The sequence below is a fragment of the Uranotaenia lowii genome, chromosome 3, assembly GCF_029784155.1.
Source record: "Uranotaenia lowii strain MFRU-FL chromosome 3, ASM2978415v1, whole genome shotgun sequence".
Classification (NCBI taxonomy): Eukaryota; Metazoa; Arthropoda; class Insecta; order Diptera; family Culicidae; genus Uranotaenia; species Uranotaenia lowii.
The window spans coordinates 162,075,746-162,096,431 of NC_073693.1; the positions used below are offsets into that span (position 1 = coordinate 162,075,746).

A 20,686-nucleotide genomic window follows, 5' to 3' on the forward strand; every position below is an offset into this window, starting at 1 on the left:
TGCTTTTTTCACCGGCGAAATTTTTTTAACTGTTTTTATGACCTGTTTGAGATTCTGAATGCTTTTCGACAAACAGTTAATCTTGCCAAGGCAAATGGAGAATCGAACCGATTATAATTTAAAAATATCTGGAGAAACTTATGTGTTCGTTTTATCCGACCTCGAAGTGTCCATCTTACCTGACTTAGCCATTTTTTTTAAGACGTTTGTTGCTCAAGCCCGTCGACTGGAATTCGCAGGGTTTTCTCCAGGTTGACAATAAAAAGCCTAATTAATATTTAACCTTTGAAAATGGTTGAATTTTTCGAAAATCTTGCGAGTAATGCATTATTTTCTCAGTAGAGAAAATTGCATCGAATTGTGCATACTGTGTTTTGTTTACTATTACGAGACCTTGATTGCTGTGAATCAACAAAGGATCTTGAAAGTCTTGAGACGCATATAGGCAAACATATTCCCAACATGAGATTTGTTCCAAACATTTTCATTTTCGAAATATTGATAGTCTTACCCGACTTTCCCCTACGAATTTTCCCTTAAATGGTTTGTGGTTAAAAAAATCACGGGACCTGATGAGTTCTTTCAGGAGGTTTCTCACTTATCCAAGTTCGACTGTTTATTGTATACCGATATAAAGGGTGATACGGTAAAAATTTGGTCAAGAAATAACGCGTGTAAATCGGTGAAATCGTTATATATTCAATATTCAGTTAGGCTTCCGCTTTTCCAAATCCGAATTGCTGGGCCTTACGCTTAACCCCTGCCATCAGATTTTATACAGCCACCTTATCCACTTTCTTCGCCGCAGAAAGCCAGTTTGCTTTGAACTGCTGCTCGTCCTTAGCAGTTTTTTGGTCTTCTTTAGATTCCGCTTGACAATAGCCCAGTATTTCTCAATTGGGCGGAGCTCTGGCGTGCTGGGAGGGTTCTTGTCCTTGGGAACCACCTGCACGTTATTGGTGGCGTACCACTCCATGGCCTTTTAACCGTAATGGCAAGATGCCAAATCCGGCCAAAACAGTACGGAACTACCGTGTTTCTTCAGGAAAGGCAGCAGACGTTTATTCAAACACTCTTTCACGTAAATTTCTTGGTTGACAGTCCCGGAAGCTATGAAAATGCTGCTTTTCAAGCCACAGGTACAGAGAGCTTGCCAAACCAGATATTTCTTCTCGAACTTTGCCAGTTTCATGTGCTTGAAAATATCTGCTACCTTTCCCCTTCCTTTTGCCGTATAAAACTCCTGTCCCGGAAGCTGCTTGTAGTCGGCTTTGACGTAGGTTTCGTCGTCCATTACCACGCAGTCAAACTTCGTCAGCATCGTCGTGTACAGCCTCCGGGATCGCGCTTTGGCCGTCGTATTTTGTTTATCATCGCGATTTGGAGTCACTACCTTCTTGTAAGTCGATACTCCGGCTCGTTTTTTGGCTCGATGCACGGTTGTAGACGATACACCCAGCTTATTTGCGGCTTCTCGGAGAGACAGGTTAGGGTTTCGCTTGAAACTACCGGCAGCTCTCTGTGTCGTCTCAGCGGCTTCCGGTTTTCGATTTCCCCCCGATCCAGACTTCCTGGCTGTCGACAAACGTTCCCCAAAAACTTTAATTACATTTGTAACGGTTGATTTGGCTACTTTTAGCGATTTTGCCAGCTTTGCGTGCGTGTAGCTCGGATTTTCGCGATGAGCGAGCAAAATTTTGATACGCTGCTCTTCTTCCTTGGATGGCATTTTGACAACTGAAGAGTGAATTTCAAAATCAAAATAGGAACAACATTCTACACACACACACACACACACACCTTAAAAATGAGGGGTGTTCAGGTTTTTTGAATGCAAAATTGAAAAAAAAACACGTCAAGTTAATATTGACCAAATTTTGACCGAATCACCCTTTAATTTGCTTAAACAGTCAGAACAATTCGTAGTACTTTGACTACTCATAGTAATAGCCAATTACGTAACGCTAATTGTTCCTAAAATATAAAAGATTCAATGAAATCAGAAAAAATTACCACATATTAACAAGCCAGATTTGAATAATGGATGCAAAACCCATGTATCAGGATTGTCTTCTCAAAATGTACCTATCAAAACTTTTCAGCCTCAGATCAAGTTATCAATCAAAGTAAGAGAGACAGTGCAGTGTTTTCTAAAGATCTAATTATTTATTCATAAATTATATTACCTTTGATCTGAAACCCTTGTTGCACATTTAAAATAAACATATCTACACAAACACATGTATCTGGAGCATAATCTAGCGAAAGTTCAGTAGAACGGAAGATAAGATACATGGTGGTTACACTCTGTAATCCTCCTGAGCTGTGAGCTGGGTTTCCCGCGACCTTTACTGGTAGATATATGATTGTTTAAGGATTTCGAACTTTTTTGAAAAACCTTTATTGGGGGGAAAATAAGATGCATTCAGATGAAAGAATGTTTCCCTAATCCCCTCAAAAGATAAACGCCCAATTCATGGCAACTGAAACGGCAACATTCTTGCGGTGTACTTCGGCGGCGGATGGCGGCAGGTGATTGAAACTGGCTATGTTTGCTCAAAAAGGGCATCGGTTGGCTCAAATTAGTCACGCTTGGGGGGAAAATAATCAAAAAGAACCTTTTGCCATGCTATGGCATGGCATGGCAGGGATGCTCGGATACTAATCGGAAACGGGAGAGACTTGTATGTTGGAACAGTTTGTTAGATATGCAAAAGTTGCCTGTTTGGAGGTTATGTAGCTTTCAAAGGCGCCCGCCAGTGATGATCGCAATCTATAATAATCGATACCACACACCAGGTGGAATGGGGTTTTGGGTAAAGAAGAAAAGCGATTAAATTTCCAACCGAATAAATCCATCAACGATGACGTCAGCTTTAATGTTTCTTACCTTTAGCGAAAATAGAACAATGGCATTTGATGAGTACAGAGGACGAGGGAATTAAAGAGAACATATTGGAAGGCGTTCTATTTAAAGAAAAAATTTCTTTTTTGCTCGATACAGTCCACCAAGTGAAACAATATGTTCCCCTGATAAAGCATAAATAATCTAAAATCTGGATGCACTGTATGTTATAATAAAGCGCTCTTAAAGGGTGATACGGTTAAAATTTGGTCAATATCAACTTGACGTATTACTTTCAATTTTGCATTTAAAAAACCTGAACACCCCTCATTTTGAAGGTGTGTGTGTGTGTGTGTGTGTGTGTGTGTGTGTGTGTGTGTGTGTGTGTGTGTGTGTGTGTGTGTGTGTGTGTGTGTTTTTTTTTTTTTTTTGGTTACCCAGGTGGTAAATTCGAAGAAGGAATTTTACGAATTGTTCCCAATGCACGTCGAGTGCCGTGTCTACATGGGAACAATGGGTCAACTCGTTATATACTCATCCGTATATACATATGCCCTAAACTCCACCAGGGGCGTCAGACTAATTCCCAAACCGGTACCTGCCCTAAGGCAATGCTTCGGTAAGGGGGTGTCCAATTCACGCATAGCGCTACTTTCGCAACACTCGCCAAGAAGTTCATATTTTAATTAAATATCATCCTGACCGCCCAACATCATCTTCACGTCCCATCGGCTACGCTCATTGTTTTGCGTAGTTCATTTCATAGCTTCGGGCTCTTTAAGCTTAGTAAAGTTACCCTACGTTATCCTTCGTCAATTGCAATTTGCGTCAGTCTCCAACTCCTTTGCAAAGCAGCCACTGTTCAGCTTCTGCTGGTTACACTGGATGTTAAGACCAGATTTCCAGGCCGCCCCTCCATATCGAAGGATTGACGAAACTACACTCGAAATTATCCTTCGCTGACTACTTCGGATCACCGAGTTGTTCGCCATTATCCTCGTGAGTGCGGCCGTTGCTGTTGCCGCCTTCTTGCACACATACTCAACGTGGTTTTTAAAGCTGAGCCGGTCGTCAATCATCACACCCAAATATTTAAGCTCACGCTTTGATTCGATAGTGCATGATCCAACTGTAATCCTGCCTGTTTGCGGTGAAATCAGGTTTGATATCAGGACCATCTCGGTTTTGTGGTGAGCCAACTGCAAACTTTTGGAGTGCATCCAGCTCTCTACCGCTTCTACAGCCTCTGAAGCTCTTAGCTGGACGATTTCTGTAGAGTAACCCGTCGTTAGTAGCACGACATCGTCCGCGAAACCAACCAACTTTACTCCCTCTGGCAGGCTCAATGTCAGCACCTCATCATACGTAATATTCCACAGAACCGGGCCCAGTATCGACCCTTGCGGTACTCCAGCTGTAACGTCCATTTCCTGAAATCCTTCGCTCGTCATGTATAGAAGCTTGCGGTTCTGGAAATAGCTTTCCACTAATTTGTAGAGATATTTCGGTATCCTCATTTTTATAAGGGAAGAAGCAATCGCTGCCCAGCTGACACTATTGAAGGCGTTACGCACGTCCAATGTTACTACCGCACAAAAACGGTCCCCTCTTCTCTTCTTGAGTCTGGCTTTATCAGCCGTTTCGATGACAGTTCGAATGGCGTCGACTGTGCATCGCCCTTTTCGAAAGCCGAATTGATTGTTGGACAATCCGCCTTCGCCCTCGGTGTACCGCTGGATACGATTCAAGATCACCTTTTCCAGAATCTTTCCAACCGTATCCAGTAGGCATATTGGCCTGTATGCCGATGGGTTCCCCAATGGCTTTCCTGGTTTGGGCAGCAGAACCAGCTTCTGTCGTTTCCAAATATCTGGAAACATCCTTTCCTCTATACAAATTTGCAGTGACGATCGGAACATTTCGGGAAATTCCATAATCGCGGTCTTAACTGCAATGTTCGGGATACCATCTGGACCCGGAGCCTTTTCCAGCTGAAGGGATTTGGCGATGTCCCGCAGTTCCTCCAACGATATTAACTCCTCATCGCTCGTATCCCAGTCGTACGGGACTTGCGGCCAGCTATTAATTATATGATGAGAAAACAGCTCTCTCGTTATTTCCCTCAGTTTGTTGGGGCACATTTCAGGTGGTGTGCTACCGCTTTTGTGTATGTGTGTGTATGTGTGTGTGTGTGTGTGTGTGTGTGTGTGTGTGTGTGTGTGTGTGTGTGTGTGTGTGTGTGTGTGTGTGTGTGTGTATGTGTGTGTGTGTGTGTGTGTGTGTGTGTGTGTGTGTGTGTGTGTGTGTGTGTGTGTGTGTGTGTGTGTGTGTGTGTGTGTGTGTGTGTGTGTGTGTGTGTGTTTTTTTTTTTTTTAGTTGGTAACCACAGGTGGTAAATCCCGGTTTACGGATTGTATTCCAAGGCACGGCGAGCCACCGCGTCCCCCCAGTTTGCTACTCTGGGTCCATGGGTACAATGGGCAGACTCATGATATACTCCGTGTATACCCCCTACTCCCTAAACTCCACCTGGGGCCGCAGACCTGGTTCCCACCTCGAACTGTTTAGTACACTATGCTTCAATAGTGGGAGGTCTATTCGCGCTAATGCGCTCAAAGGCAATACTCATTAACGAGACCACTTTCAGCAAAACCTCTCATCCTTACGACTCGACGCCTGAACTCTCCTCTAACGACTTGAGAACCGACATCTCCTCGCAATGACTCGAGATTCCCACACAAACCTCTCCTCTTCGCGACTTGAGGCCTGATCTCTCCTCTGACGACTTGAGATCCGACCCCTCCTCGCATCGACTCGAGGTTTACCTCTCCTCTGCACGATTCAAGGCCCGATCTCTCCTCTAACGACTTGAAATCTGACCTCTCCTCGTAATGACTCGAGGTGACCACTTGTACCCCTCCTCTTGTTGGTAAGGGGCCTGATCCCTCCTCTTACGACTCGGGACCCGACCTCCTATCATAAAGACTCGGGGTTGACCACACAAACCTCTCCGCCTGAAGGTTTGAGGCCTGACCTCTCCTCTAACGACTCGAAGCCCGACCTCTTATCTTCAGGGTTCGAAGTTTGCCACCTTGCCCGTCGTGTGCCAGATCGAGAGCAGCTTATCCTGGACTCGCGCCTGTCACGGCACACGCGCGGGACTTAACGCAACGACTCAGATGATTCCCGACGAAGACGTCATCCTACACCGACTCGAATGGCTCGCCCGGCGTCGAGAGCCACTCTACCCGTGGGTATTCCCCGAACGTGGAATAACCCTTTCCCAACGATTTCCACTGCGAAGAAGGTCGAGTCTTATCCCCGCAGCTTCTGTCGTTGAGAACCGCTCTACTCGGATACTCCCCGAAGGTGGAGCATCCTACACACAAACGCGGCGCACCCACGGCATCCGCTACGCAGAAGGTATTGTCTTATCTTTGTAACTTCAAACCGTGGGGTCGGACGCACTCTACTCGACAGCCCCCCGTCGATGGGGTCAGTCTACTCCGACCGTTGTCCGGTCTTCTTTATCCCCCTTGGTTGGCAACCCTAGGATTTTTGGCCCGCGGATTTTCCTGCCCGTTGTGTGCCAAATCGAGAGCAGCTTATCCTAGACTCGCGCCTGTCACGGCACACATTCGGGACTTGGAACGCTACGACTCGGATGTTTCCCGACGATGACGACATCCTACACCGACTCGAGAGGCTCGCCCGGCGTCGAGAGCCTCTCTACCCGTGGGTATCCCCCGACAGTGGTTAACCCTCTTCCCTCGAGATCCGCTACGAGGAAGGTAAAGTCTTATCCCCGCAGTTTCCCTCTTAGGAAGCGGAACTACTCGGATACCCCCCGACATTGGGGTATCCTACACACGTTCGCGGCGCACCCCTGACCTCCGCTACGCAGAAGATGTTGCCTTATCTTTGTAGCTTCGATCAAGGGATCGGACGCACACTACTCAGATGCTCCCCGCCGATGGAGTCATCCTACACCGTTCGCGGACTGCCGTTGGTTCCAGCTCCTCTGCAGGGCAGTCATGATCCGGGTGAACCCATCGCTGACCGCATGCCAAGTGTTGGAATCCGCACACATCCTCTGTACAACGTTATCTGCTGTCGTGTCAGGCCCACAGGCGGCAAATATGGAAGTACGTACCGCCGCAAACCTCGGACAGACAAACACCACATGTTCGGGTGTTTCCTCTACGTCACCACAATCTGGGCAATATGGCGAAGCCACATGTCCAAACCGGTAGTGGTACTTCATGAAGCATCCATGACCAGTCAGGAATTGCGTCATATAGAAGTCCACTTCACCGTGCCTTCTTCCGATCCAGCTCCCGATGTGCGGGATCAGACGATGGGTCCACCTTCCTCTCGTTGAGCTGTCCCACAGCTGCTGCCAGTTGGACATCGAGTCCTCATTGGCGAGATCTCGAACGTTGGGCGTGTCTCTGTTGTCGTAGCAATAGACATCCTCCTCTAGCAAAACCGAGATGGGCATAACACCCGCTACTACACAGGCGGCTTCGGACGACATGGTCCGGTATCCGCTGATAACCCGCAGGTTCATCAGCCGCTGAACGCTGCTAAGTCGCTGCAGGTTACAGCTTCCTCCCAGGGCCTGCCTCCAGGCCGCTGCTCCGTACCGCAAGATCGAAGTGGTCACACTTGCAATGATCCGCCTTTTGCTGCTTTGGATAGCCGAGGAGTTCGGCATCATTCGTGTGAGTGCGGCCGTGGCCATTGCCGCTCTCTTGCACACGTGTTCGACATGGCTCGTGAAGCTGAGCCTGTCGTCGATCATCACCCCTAGGTACTTGATTGCGCGTTTGGACACGATGTTGCACGGTCCAACGGCAATGGTACCTGTTTGGGGTGATTTCAGGTTGGTGATAAGCACCATCTCGGTTTTGTGGTGGGCTAGACGCAGGCACTTGGAGTGCATCCAGCGTTCCACTTCCTGGATAGCTACCGTGGCCAGTAGCTCAACCTCCGCTGTTGAGGAGCCCCTCGCCAAGAGGACTACATCATCTGCAAATCCTACGAGTTCGGCTCCCGATGGGAGGCTCGTTCGTAGGAGTTCGTCGTAAGTGATGTTCCACAGAACCGGGCCGAGTATTGACCCCTGTGGAACACCCGCCGAAACCTCTTGTGTTCGCAAACCCTCGCCGGTCATATACTGCAGTTGGCGATTGTGGAAGTAACTTTCCACAAGCCTATACAGATATGCCGGGATCCTCATTTGGATGAGCGACGACGCAATCGCTGTCCAACTGACACTGTTGAAGGCGTTCTTCACATCCAGAGTGACAACCGCGCAAAAGCGGAGCCCTCTCCTCTTGGTCAGCCTGGCTCTGTCCGCTACCTCGATGACCGAGCGGATGGCATCTACGGTGCTGCGACCTCGACGGAAACCAAACTGTTTCCCCGAGAGTCCGCCCTCACTTTCCGTGTATCTCTGAAGTCGGTTCTGAATCACCTTCTCCAGAACCTTACCCGCTGTATCCAGTAGACAGATCGGCCGATATGCCGATGGGTCTCCTGGACGCTTACCCGGCTTTGGCAGAAGAACAAGTTTCTGCCGTTTCCACGTGTCAGGAAACACCCGTTCCGTCACGTATCGTTGCAACGATGTTCGGAACATATCGGGGAATTCCCTGATCGCGGCCTTCACCGCGACGTTCGGAATGCCGTCCGGTCCGGGGGCCTTCCTCGGTTGGAGAGACTTGGCGATCTCGCGAAGTTCTTCCACCGTTATCCTCTCTTCGGCGCTGGTGTCCCAGTCATACGGGACTGTTGGCCAGCGGGTAACATCGTGCTGTGGGAACAGCTCGTTGATGATGACTCTCAGTTTATCGGGGCACGTTTCAGGTGGTGCACCCCCACTTTTAGTTCTGCCCATGACTATCCGATAGGCATCACCCCATGGACAGTCGTTGGCGTCACGGCATAACTGTTTGAAACGTGCCCTCTTGCTTGCGTTGATGGCCCTGCGGAGGGCCGATCTCGCGCTTGTGAAGAGTGGCCTACGCTCCGTTCGCTCTTCTTGGGTCCTTGCGTTCTGCATCCTGCGCCTTGCCCTATGGCAGTCGGCACGCAGACCCGCAATTTCCTCCGTCCACCAATAGACGGGTGGCCTAGTGCTTTTATGCTTGGCCCTTCTCGGCATCGCAGCATCGCAAGCGCGAGCTAGAACCCTCGTCAGTTCTTCCGCGGACAGGTTGTCCAGGTTCCTCTCCCAGTGCAACGCTTCGACAAAGACGTTCTGGTCGAACTGCGTTGTCTTCCAGAGGCGTTCTCCTGTACGAGACTCGCGTCTACCTGTCCGCGTACTTGAGCCTAGCCGATAGCGAATTGCGAAGTGATCGCTATTCGTGTAGGCCCCGCTCACCATCCAATCGCTTACCAACCCCGGGCTACCGAAGGTGACATCTATGGTTGACTCGCTCCCGTTCCAACTTTGGTAGGTACTGGTATTCCCTACGTTGGCCAGATCCACATTAAGCCTCGCCAGGGCTTCTAAAAGAGTTTGACCTCTGGGGTTTGTGAGGCGGCTACCCCATTCAACGGCCCACGCGTTAAAGTCGCCAGCAATAACGATGGGGCTTTTCCCCATTAGCACATCCACCATCTTGTCAACCATAGTGCCAAACCTCTCCAAGGACCATCTTGGGGGAGCATAGCAGCTACAGAAGTAGATCCCGTTAACTTTGGCCACCACCATGCCTTCGTTTTCCGTCGCCACAACTTCTTGTATGGGGAAACTACCTGTAACCCATATCGCGGCCAGTTTGGCATCATCAGTCGCCCAATTAATGCCATTCGCAGCTCTGCGATATGGGTCTGCCACTAGCGCGATGTCCAACTTTTCCTCAACTGTCATCTGCCGCAACAGCTGGTGTGCTGTGTAGCAGTGGTTGAGGTTAAGTTGGACGACCTCTATGCTCTTGGCGCCCGGGGTGGTACCGCCTGCGCCTTTGTGTAGGCGGGGCACCTAGGGTTGCCAACAGCGTGGTCTCCAGCGCAGACAGGGCATTTAGCAGGCTTTTTGCAGTTAGCCGACTTGTGGCCGGTTTCGCTGCAGCGCCAGCATATGCCACTTCTGTCTAGCCCAGTGCAGTCGAACGACTTGTGACCGTTCAACAGGCACTTGAAGCACCGGTCCGGTTGCTGGGGGATGGATATCTGACAGATAGACCATCCCACCTTTAGCCGCCCACACCTAAGTGCGGCGTTTGCTGCTGCAACCGGAAGTCTGACCAGCCCAATCTGCATACCAGATTTGGGAGGGCCATTCCGCAGACGAACCGTCATCTGGTCAGAGCAGATTTTGCACTGCTCGACCAGTGCCACCCGCAGTTCGTCTTCCGTTGTGACTTCATCCAGGTTTTTAACCCGGATGGTCACCTCCTTACAGAGGGCACGCACCTCAGCCTTGTCGCCAAGAGCTTCGGCTGCCTTAACCGTAAGGGTCCCGCTGGAGTTTCCAGCACCACGCTTCAGTTCGAGGATCATCTCGCCGGTGCGTGTCCGACGGATCCTCCGAACTTTCTCGCCTAAATCGGCGAGATCTTCGTTCGTACGCATCTGTCGCAAGACATCTGCGTACGTGCCCTCAGGTGCTTTGACAACAATCGCCTCGCCCCTCTCCCTGACGCGACGTTTGCGTCGTTGGGGTTGGGGTTTGGCTTTTCCCGTCTCCGCACCTTTGGGCCTTCCCCTTTTGCGCGATACCGTCCACCATCCGGTATTTGCGCTCGTCGGCTCATCTGCCTTTTCGGCAGGGCCTTCCGCCCGCTTGGAAGCGCTGGCCGCAGGATCCTGCCGGACAGACGGATCCTCCGCTCTTTTCTTAGGGTCCCCGGGTCTGAGTTCCCCGGGAGACCCTCTCTTACGCTTGCTGTTGCCAGCAAACGCAAGGCTGCCCTCTGTTTGGGCAAAGGCATTGACCTTCTTTGGGCGGATGGTGTCCGCCCTCAGAGGGGTCTCTGCCGGCCCTCGTTCTTTTGGTCTGGCGGCCTCAGGCTCCGCAAGCCGTTCCACCACAGCTTTGTTGGCTGCGATGAAGAGCTGCATCACCCTGGCTAGCTTCTCGCGTATTTCCTTGTGGATGTTGGACTTCCCCTTCACACATTCCACAAGGTCAGCGATGCCAGCCATGGCCGTGACCAACTCTACTGGAGCTCCCGGATCTTGGAGTTCCGGGGAGCTCAGTAGGTCTTCCAGCGCTTCCTGTACTTGATCGTACGGGTCCGCTCGCACCTCGCTCGGTGTTTCCACCGACGTTGCCGTCGGGTCCACCGGGTTGGCAGATTGCCTAACCGGCGAACGCCTAAGGCCACTCCCGCCGAACGGATTCGAGCTCTCGCCCTTATCCGTTCCGTCCTTTTTCATTTCTTTTAGATTTTTTGGCATATTTGATCCCACGAGTAATCAGGTAACAAACGGTCCACTGCGCCAGTGACCTGCTTAGCGCAGCAAGGACTGGGATACTGTGGGGTGTGTCCCGGTGCCCCACAGGCAACCGTTAGAGACTGGCGTGACTTAACGACCCGCCAGCCTTCCAGGTACATCGGCACGGTTAGCTTCACACCTTCACCAATGGAGTCGGTTTCCGATAGAAATGTGTGTGTGTGTGTGTGTGTGTGTGTGTGTGTGTGTGTGTGTGTGTGTGTGTGTGTGTGTGTGTGTGTGTGTGTGTGTGTGTGTGTGTGTGTGTGTGTGTGTGTGTGTGTATGTGTGTGTGTGTTTGTGTGTGTGTGTGTGTGTTTGTGTGTGTGTTTGTGTGTGTGTGTGTGTGTGTGTGTGTGTGTGTGTGTGTGTGTGTGTGTGTGTGTGTGTGTGTGTGTGTGTGTGTGTGTGTGTGTGTGTGTGTGTGTGTGTGTGTGTGTGTGTGTGTGTGTGTGTGTGTGTGTGTGTGTGTGTGTGTGTGTGTGTGTGTGTGTGTGCGTGTGTATGTGTGTGTGTGTATGTGTGGGTGTGTGCGGGTGTATGTGTGGGTGTGTGCGTGTGTGTGTGTGTGTGTGTGTGTGTGTGTGTGTGTGTGTGTGTGTGTGTGTGTGTGTGTGTGTGTGTGTGTGTGTGTGTGTGTGTGTGTGTGTGTGTGTGTGTGTGTGTGTGTGTGTGTGTGTGTGTGTGTGTGTGTGTGTGTGTGTGCGTGTGTGTGCGTGTGTGTGTGTGTGTATGTGTGTGTGTGTGTGTGTGTGTGTGTGTGTGTGTGTGTGTGTGTGTGTGTGTGTGTGTGTGTGTGTGTGTGTGTGTGTGTGTGTGTGTGTGTGTGTGTGTGTGTGTGTGTGTGTGTGTGTGTGTGTGTGTGTGTGTGTGTAGAATGTTGCTTCTATTTTGATTTTGGAATTCACTCTTCAGTTGTCAAAATGCCGTCCTAGTAAGAAGAGCATGACAAAATATATCGAGGTTAGGTAAATCAACCTTGGACATGTGTAGTTTCGAAAAAAAAACAACAATTATTTCCATGGATAATGTTGGCTACGAAATTTTAAGCAATTTTCAAATTGTACCTATTCAAATGCAATGAAAAAAGTCTTAATGATGTAACCACATGTAGACCTTCCAATTTATAGATACGTCGATTCTTTTTTAATTCCACATGTTCTCGATTCACGCTTTCAAAATGCGTAGGTATGTGGCTTATTCATGAAATCAAATGAAAATACTTTAGCGCAACAATTTGCCTGTCAAAAGACTGAAACTCTTAACAACTACCGAAATTGCCCAGCAATTAAATTATGTTCTCACTTACCTCGGATACGAATCTCTATGCATAAGTGTATAAATTTGTAGTTGAGCTTCGTCGAATGTGTGCGGCGTTGGTTCCACCATATTCCTATTAACTATTTCCCGCACTCGGGAATCTAACGACACCTGTAGAGTTTCCGTCCGGACATTCAGTTACACAGCAAGGCACAGCCAGCCAACCAGCCATCCAGCAGGCGGTTTGCAATAACGATGAACCCGAAAGGTGCCCCCAAGACAGGCCCAGCCAGCAGCGATGACAGCACACGGACAGACATGGGAAAGATGAAATAATTTAGTTTAATCAAGTTTTAATTAAGACTTTCCACCGAGCTCAGACCGCAGTGGGTTGAAAGGTGGTCTAGTTTATGAGTTTTTCAGAATTCTCTGTGATATTTTTTTTAATAAATAAATTCTAGAATGAATTGAATTATGGACATGTAAATTTCACATGTTCTTGTCTCTGAAAAACTAACATGACCACACACCCTGTTTAAGATTCTAAATTGGAAAGGTATTTCATCAGTTGTCAACAAATTCAGTCAACCATTCCGCAGACTCGACGAGATATCCTTCGAATCCCGAACCAAAAACCCTTCTCAACTCAACAAAGCGGTGATAATCGTACGAGTATCAATTAGCGCCCAACCCAACAATTGCTTACCTCTTTCGGTGATAAAATCGATATATAATCTTCGTAGATAAACCTAGCTTTCTCCTCTATCGCCTCCGGGTTGGTTTCTTTCTTGAGCTCTTCACAGGCCAGCCAGAAGAGAATGTTTTCCTCGCTGTATTCGCACCGGAGGAATTCCCGGAACGCCTTCCGCCCGCTCGGACTTCGCATCAGCTTGTCGAAGCTCTTGCCCCAGCTGCGGATTTCCTCTAGCGTTGGTCTGGTGGATTGGAGAGAAATAGATATCAACAGGCTATTAGCTTTACAGTCTTGGGGAGGCCTACAGTTATTAATGAAGACGAATGGATTCGAGTGAAATGGGGAATTATTGTTTTTAACGAGACACAACCAAAAGGGAGCTTTTAGGAAAATCATTTTTCAAATCATTTGTGTTGAGTTGCTGTTTACCTTCAAAATTAGGTGAGGTACACTGGGGTAAGTGGGGACGGTTTTTCGTATAGTTCAACTTTGAAAAATCAGCAGGACAGTTGATTTGCTTTTTGATTTCTCAAGAAATTTTCAACAAAATTGTGTTTTCTTGGTTGTATACGTTACTTTATTGCTTGAACCGTTCAAAATTTAGAAAAAAGTTCATAGAACTATTACTTTCAATGATTATTGTTTGTAACTTTGTGTTGCAATACACGAGATTCGATTTTATCGAAAATATATACTTATTCCAGAACAAACAAGTACTTTTCCCAACTTTTTATGATCCGAATGCTAAAAAAAGCCAAATTATATGTATTGGATGAAGGAGAGAAAATTGAAAAAATGTGTAAACATCAAGTATATATAAAGCCGACCCCACTTACCCCAGGTAGGGTTTAGAGACAAAATTTTAGATTTTTGTAAATAAACTCTTTTTTCATAATTTTTTACCACCGTTTCTTTTCCAAACTGGTTGTTTCGAATGTAAGGATTGTTTCAATGTCGAGTTTTTCGTCAAAAGCCAGCTTGTTTACGAGAAAAAGATGCACATCAACTCGACATCGTAGTTGAAAATAGAAAATTTTCAAAAAGTCGCTTTAAACATCCATTTGAATATGAAATGAAATCCCTGGCTGTAAACAATATGCATAACAACAACTTGCTTAAAAGAATAGTGAACAAATAAAAAGCGCACGATTCAGCAATAATGTTTTAAATGAATGTAAAAATACGCCTCTGTAAAAAAATTCTTTTCTAAACGCTGTTTTTTATCAGTTTTGGTGTGCTTTCTCAGCATAAAATATAAAACTTTAAATAATCCAACTTAAAATTCTATGCATTTATCATGTGAATTACCATCATGTCACCATCTACCGCCCAGACACCATTTACCGCCCAAAATCACCCTTTTGTTTGTATTCTGAAAAAAACTGGGATGTTTTCTCCAAAAATAAGACCTGTGTTCTGTGTCGGCATCATTGTTCGACCATTTCACTTAAAAAACATCACTTAATTATGCTAACTATAGCCAGAAATAAAATGCTTAGTTCTTGGTTTCCGGTCAAATTGTTGAATTCGACGCCTGTTAGCGAACTAAGCATTACTGTACTCCTAGGGCAAAAAAGGTTTTTGTTTTCAAGATAGTACTTATTTGACCTAAAATCGACTTGAAACGATAGATTTATTTTCGTAGAATAGATTTGCATCGGAAAATTTTTGATTTTTTCGAACGTTGTTGTTTTTTGAAGCGTTTAGTGATGGGCGATAATTGGTGTCAAAAAAAAGTGTGGGTTCCTAATAACCGGTCACGCACAATTTCTTCGTTTTTAACGCATGTATTGTGTCAAATGTGTAAATTATAAGAAAAATTTAGTCGGATTATGATAGAAAATGATGTTTTTTCGCTGAAAGTAACCGGTTACTTGAGGCTGTTTGCCGGGAATCATCATTTTGTCAGTCAACGCACTTTGTTAAAATTTGTACAAAATTTGCGGGAAAAATTTCACAAAATGTATTCTCTCAAGTTCCTAAATATGGTTATGACAGTTCGTTACATGGAAAATACTAGAAAGAACAGTTTCCGTGTTGTTAGATAGTTTTTCCTTAAGAAAACCTTATTGATACCCAAAAAAGTCGAGTGGGCGGTAATAGGGCCAGTTGAACACCCCAAAATTTAGTTAATTATTTCGAAAAGCGTATATTTTTCGCATTGCGTCAAATTTTTTATTGAAAGAAGAGCAGTTTTGAGATGTATTGGAAAAGAAAGCAAATAAAAATCTGTCGTCGTTTTTTTATTACACATGCTTGAAGTTGAAAAACCGCTTAACTGGGCGGTAGATGGTGACATGATGGTATACATCTTCCAACAAATTCCAAACAAGCATAGGAACCCAGCTTGCCTCCACCATTACGAGTCAGATATTTCTGCAACCGGCTACCGATCAAGAAGTAATCCTGAAGATTCGAGACCTTGAATCGATGAAAAGTGCTGGTCCTGATGGAATACCTACACACTTAATCAAAACTCATTTTAGCTTCTTCTCTAAATTAATGTGGGATGTTTTCAATGAAAGTCTATATACTGGAAAATATCCGGACTGTTTGAAGGCCGCCAAAGTCGTACCGATCCACAAAGCGGGGTCCAAAGTCGATGTGAACAACTACCGGCCGATCTCAATTCTTTCAGCCTTCAGGAAAATCCCAGAACAGCTATTGGTTCCGAGGATCACATTATTTACATAGTATTCCGTCTCACGACATAACTTGACGAACATAGTTCCTAAAATTCACTCGGTCCATAGCAACCGTTCTCCAATTTCTCGGACACCCCACGTTCGCTAGATCACGCTCCTCTTGGTCTATCCACCTCGTTCGTTGTGCCCCCGCTCATCTTGTTCCTACCGGATTCGTAGCGAACACCTGTTTTGCAGGACAGTCGTCCGGCATTCTCGCAACATGTCCCGCCCAGCGTATCCGGCCAGCCTTCACCACCTTCTGGATACTAAGTTCGCCGTAGAGTCGTGCGTGCTCGTGGTTCATCCTTCGCCTCCACACTCAATCCTCCTGTACGCCGCCAAAGATGGTTCTTAACACTCGTCGCTCGAATACTCCGAGTGTACGCAGGTCCACTTCGAGCAATATCTATGTCTCGTGCCCGTAGAGAACAATCGGTCTAATGGGCGTCATATACAGGTTACACTTCGTGTGAGGGCTAAGTCTTCTCGACCGCAGTTGCTTGTGGAGTCCATAGTAGGTACGACTTCCGCTGATAATTCTCCTCCGGATCTCACGGCTGGTGTCATTGTCTGCGGTCACCAGTGAGCCGAGATAGACAAAGTCTTCGACTATCTCCAGCTCGTCGCCGTCGGCTGTGACCTTGTTATTGCTGGACAAGCGGGTTCGGTCGGTATCGGATCCGCAGGCCAGCATGTACTTCGTCTTGGACGTATTAATCATCAACCCAATCCTTCCTGCTTCGCGTTTCAGTTTGCGGTAGATGTCTTCCACCACCGCAGATGATCTGCCGACTATATCAATGTCATCGGCAAAGCAGATAAGTTGACTGGATCTGTTGAAAATTGTGCCCCGCATTTCGCCCACCGCTCGTCGAATAACACCTTCTAGCGCCACGTTGAACATCATGCAGGATAGACCATCACCTTGTCGAAGCCCCCTGCGCGATTCGAATAAACTCGACAATTCACCCGAAATCCGCACACAGCACTGCGTTCCATCCATCGTCGCCTTGATCAGTCTGATCCGCTTCTCGGAAAAGCCGTTCTCGTCCATGATTTTCCATAGCTCGTTACGGTCGATCGTGTCGTATGCGGCTTTGAAGTCGATGAATAAATGGTGCGTAGGGACTTGGTGTTCCCGGCATTTTTGGAGGATTTGCCGTAATGTGAATATCTGGTCCGTCGTAGACCGTCCCTCCATGAAGCCGGCCTGATGACTTCCCACGAATCTGTTTGCTTGTGGCGTTAGGCGACGGAGTAGGATTAGGGACATAACTTTGTAGGCGGTGCTGGAAAAAGGTACTACGAACAGCCATTCGTTTGGAGTCTGAGGCCGTTTTCGTTGATCAGCTGGTGCGCACTGAACCTTTCAATTGTCGGTTTTAATTCCTCCTCCTGGCCGACCTGAGCATTAAAATCCCCGATGACGATCTTAATGATGATTATCTGCAAAAATTTCATGTTGATCAAAGTTACCCCGCTGATCAAAGTTCCCCCAGTTTACGGTACCTTTCTAATCCATATATTTCTCCCAGTCATGCTTCTCTGGATTCCAGTATCGCCTCGTGTGCCCCTCAAAATAATAATGCATGGTTCTACTACCAAAATGTTCGTGGTTTGCGCACTAAAACGGAGGAATTTTATTTGCAAGCTTTTGATTGCAGCTACGATGTGATAGTTTTGACCGAAACAGGCCTGACAGATTCCTTCCATTCAACTCAACTATTTGGCAATAGCTACAGTGTTTTTCGCTGCGATCGAAGTTCGTGCAATAGCAACAAAAAAGCTTTGGTGGTGTTTTAATTGCCGTAAAACAATGTCATGTCAGCAGTTTTATTCCGACAGAGCACGGTAATGATCTGGAACAAGTTTGTGTGGCTGCTAACATCGACGGGAAAAAAATTGCTGTTTTGTGCTGTCTATATTCCACCCAACAGGAGTAATTGCGCTCATTTTGTTGAATCTCATATTGCATCCATACGTGAGCTGTGCACCCGAGCTTCTCAAGGCGAATCTGTAATAGTTTGTGGCGATTATAATCAACCCCGACTGATATGGGAAGTGAATGACACGGGAGCCCAACTGTCGAATGTAACACCTCTTAGTGTAGCTGCTGCCGCTTTGATTGATGGAACAAATTCGCTTGGTTTGGTTCAATTTAATGCAATCAGGAATCATCTTGAACGAACGCTCGATTTAGTTTTCGGTTTTAGTGACGATAAAATCTTCGTGAATGCTGCTCCTGATGCTTTGGCTCCAGTAGATGTTCATCACCCACCTATTGTTTTCGATCTGCCCGCTGATTTGCCCGCCGAAGTTGCTCCGCCAAACATTTCAAGAGTTAATAGCAGACCTCTGAACTTCCGAAAGACAGACTTTTCGCTACTTTCAGAATACCTGAACAGCATTGAATGGGATGTAGTTTTCAGTAACTCACAAGTTGACGACATGACAGTATCCTTTTGCGATATAATAAGCGACTGGTTAAATTCAAACGTTCCTAGGTTCAAACCACAATTTTCACCCGCTTGGAGTACACCAACGCTGCGAAATCTACGCCGTGAGAGGAATGCCAGTCTACGCAGACTAAGGAAAAATCGAACTGATGATTTGCAACAACAATTTAAAATAGCAAGCACTGCCTACCGAAGACTCAATGCTTTGCTATATAAAAACCATGTTTTGCGTGTGCAATCTAGTTTGAAATCCTCGTAGTTTTTGGACCTTCGTCAACTCAAAACGCAAGTCGAGCTCTGTGCCTTCGTCCGTTTTTTTATCATGAAGCTGTTGGGAATACTCCAGACACTTGCTGTAATTTGTTTGCAGAACATTTTAAGTCTGTATTTTTAGATTCCGTTACACCCGAAAGCGAATGCAGCGAAGCGACTAATTACGTTCCAGCAGATGTGATAGACTTTAATACTTTCACAGTTCATGAAGAGCTCATCGTTTCTGCTGCTGGAAAATTGAAAACTTCTTTCGCGCCTGGACCGGATGGGATTCCGGCTGTTATTTACTCTCGCTGCATCGAAGCTGTTTCATTGCCTTTAACTCGAATTTTCAATAAGTCGTTCCAACAACGTAAGTTTCCTGACAAATGGAAAAGTTCGTATATGTTCCCTGTTTTTAAGAATGGCGAACGTCGTAGTGTAAAAAATTACAGAGGCATAACAAGTTTGTCTGCTGGTTCCAAACTTTTTGATATCGTCGTTAGCCAAGCTCTTCTACGCGCGTCATCGCATTATATAGCCAATGAGCAGCACGGGTTCATGCCTGGGAGATCAGTTTGTACTAATCTACTTGAATATACATCATTCTGCATGAACCAGATAGAAAAGAGAAAACAAATTGATGCTGTGTATACCGATATAAAAGCTGCATTCGATACTATCGACCATGGGATTCTGTTGGCTAAGCTTGCTAAGCTTGGTATTCATAACAACATGGTTGTTTGGCTCAAATCCTTCTTAACTAACCGCTGTATTAGAATCAAGCTCGGTGATAGCGTATCCTTTCCATTTACGAATCGGTCAGGCGTCCCACAAGGAAGCAACTTTGGGCCACTTTTATTCGCTCTGTTCTTTAATGATCTGATTATCAGCTTAGAAGATTGAACCAAAATTGGATATGCCGATGATCTCAAAATACTTGTTCCTGTTATAGATATCGAAGATTGCGTTCGCTTGCAATCACTTTTGAACCACTTTAGCGAATGGTGCACACTGAACAAATTATCAGTTAGCGTGTCGAAATGTTCCGTCATCACTTTTCATCGAAACAAAACACCACTCCTCTACGAATATAAAATCGGCAACCAGCTTTGGAGGTCTTTTACCACGGCCCTATGCACCGGTGGATCGGCGCGGGATCATTAAGTAAGTAAGTAACCAGCTTTTAAACAGGGTATCAGAAGTCGAGGACCTTGGAGTCATCCTTGATGAACAGCTCACGTTTAATAGTCAACGTTCTTCAGTCATCAATAAAGCGAATCGTCAACTCGGCTTCATCACCAAAGTGGCGCGTGAATTCACAGATCCGTTATGCTTAAAATCCCTGTACTGTGCGCTCGTCCGATCAATAATTGAACATGCTTCAATTGTTTGGGCCCCTTACCAGCTAAGTTGGATTTTGAGGATTGAACGCGTACAGAAGCGATTTGTCAGAGTCGCCTTAAGACACCTTCCCTGGCGCCACCCCGAAGATCTCCCGGCTTATCCTGAGCGATGTCAGCTTTTGGGTCTAGAAACTCTTGGATGCCGCCGAAAGACTAAACAGGCAGTATTTATCTCAAAAATTTTCAACGGAGAAGTGCAATCGCCAAATTCGCTAGGAACGATAAACTTCAGTGCCCCATCAAGAATCCTACGATCTAGCTCGTTACTGTTCAACCAAACTCATCGAACTTCGTATGGCTTTAATGAGCCAATAAGCGCAATGGTGCGTATGTTCCAGGTTGCTGAACACTTACACCAGTTTGGAGAATCTACAGGTCGTTTTATTCGTCGAATACGCCAGTCCAGATTATTTAATATTGTTTGACCGTGTTTTTTTCTACTATTCATTTAAACTTTTATGTTCGATGAATTAATAATAAAATAATAATAATAAAATAATAATTAATCGACCGCCTACTGAAATGGCTCGAAAAGTATTTCCCTACTATAGTAAACACGTTTACAACAATCTTTCTGGAATTCTCAGGGAAAAAAACGAACATCAAAAAAGTTAAAACAATGCTGAAGCAATACA

General features: G+C 46.4%; 1 protein-coding gene across 3 annotated transcripts in view; it reads right to left on the bottom strand.

Annotated features, from left to right (window-relative positions):
• The window catches only part of LOC129750756 (regulator of G-protein signaling 20), a 148,420-nt gene that overhangs the window by 22,505 nt on the left and 105,229 nt on the right, over positions 1-20,686 (bottom strand). For all 3 annotated transcript variants that reach the window (XM_055745781.1, XM_055745783.1, XM_055745784.1), the window contains exons 4-5: positions 13,263-13,491; positions 12,606-12,727 (exon numbers count right to left, since the gene is read on the bottom strand). In XM_055745781.1, the coding sequence (XP_055601756.1) occupies positions 12,606-12,727; positions 13,263-13,491 (351 nt within the window). The remainder of the gene's footprint in view (positions 1-12,605; positions 12,728-13,262; positions 13,492-20,686) is intronic.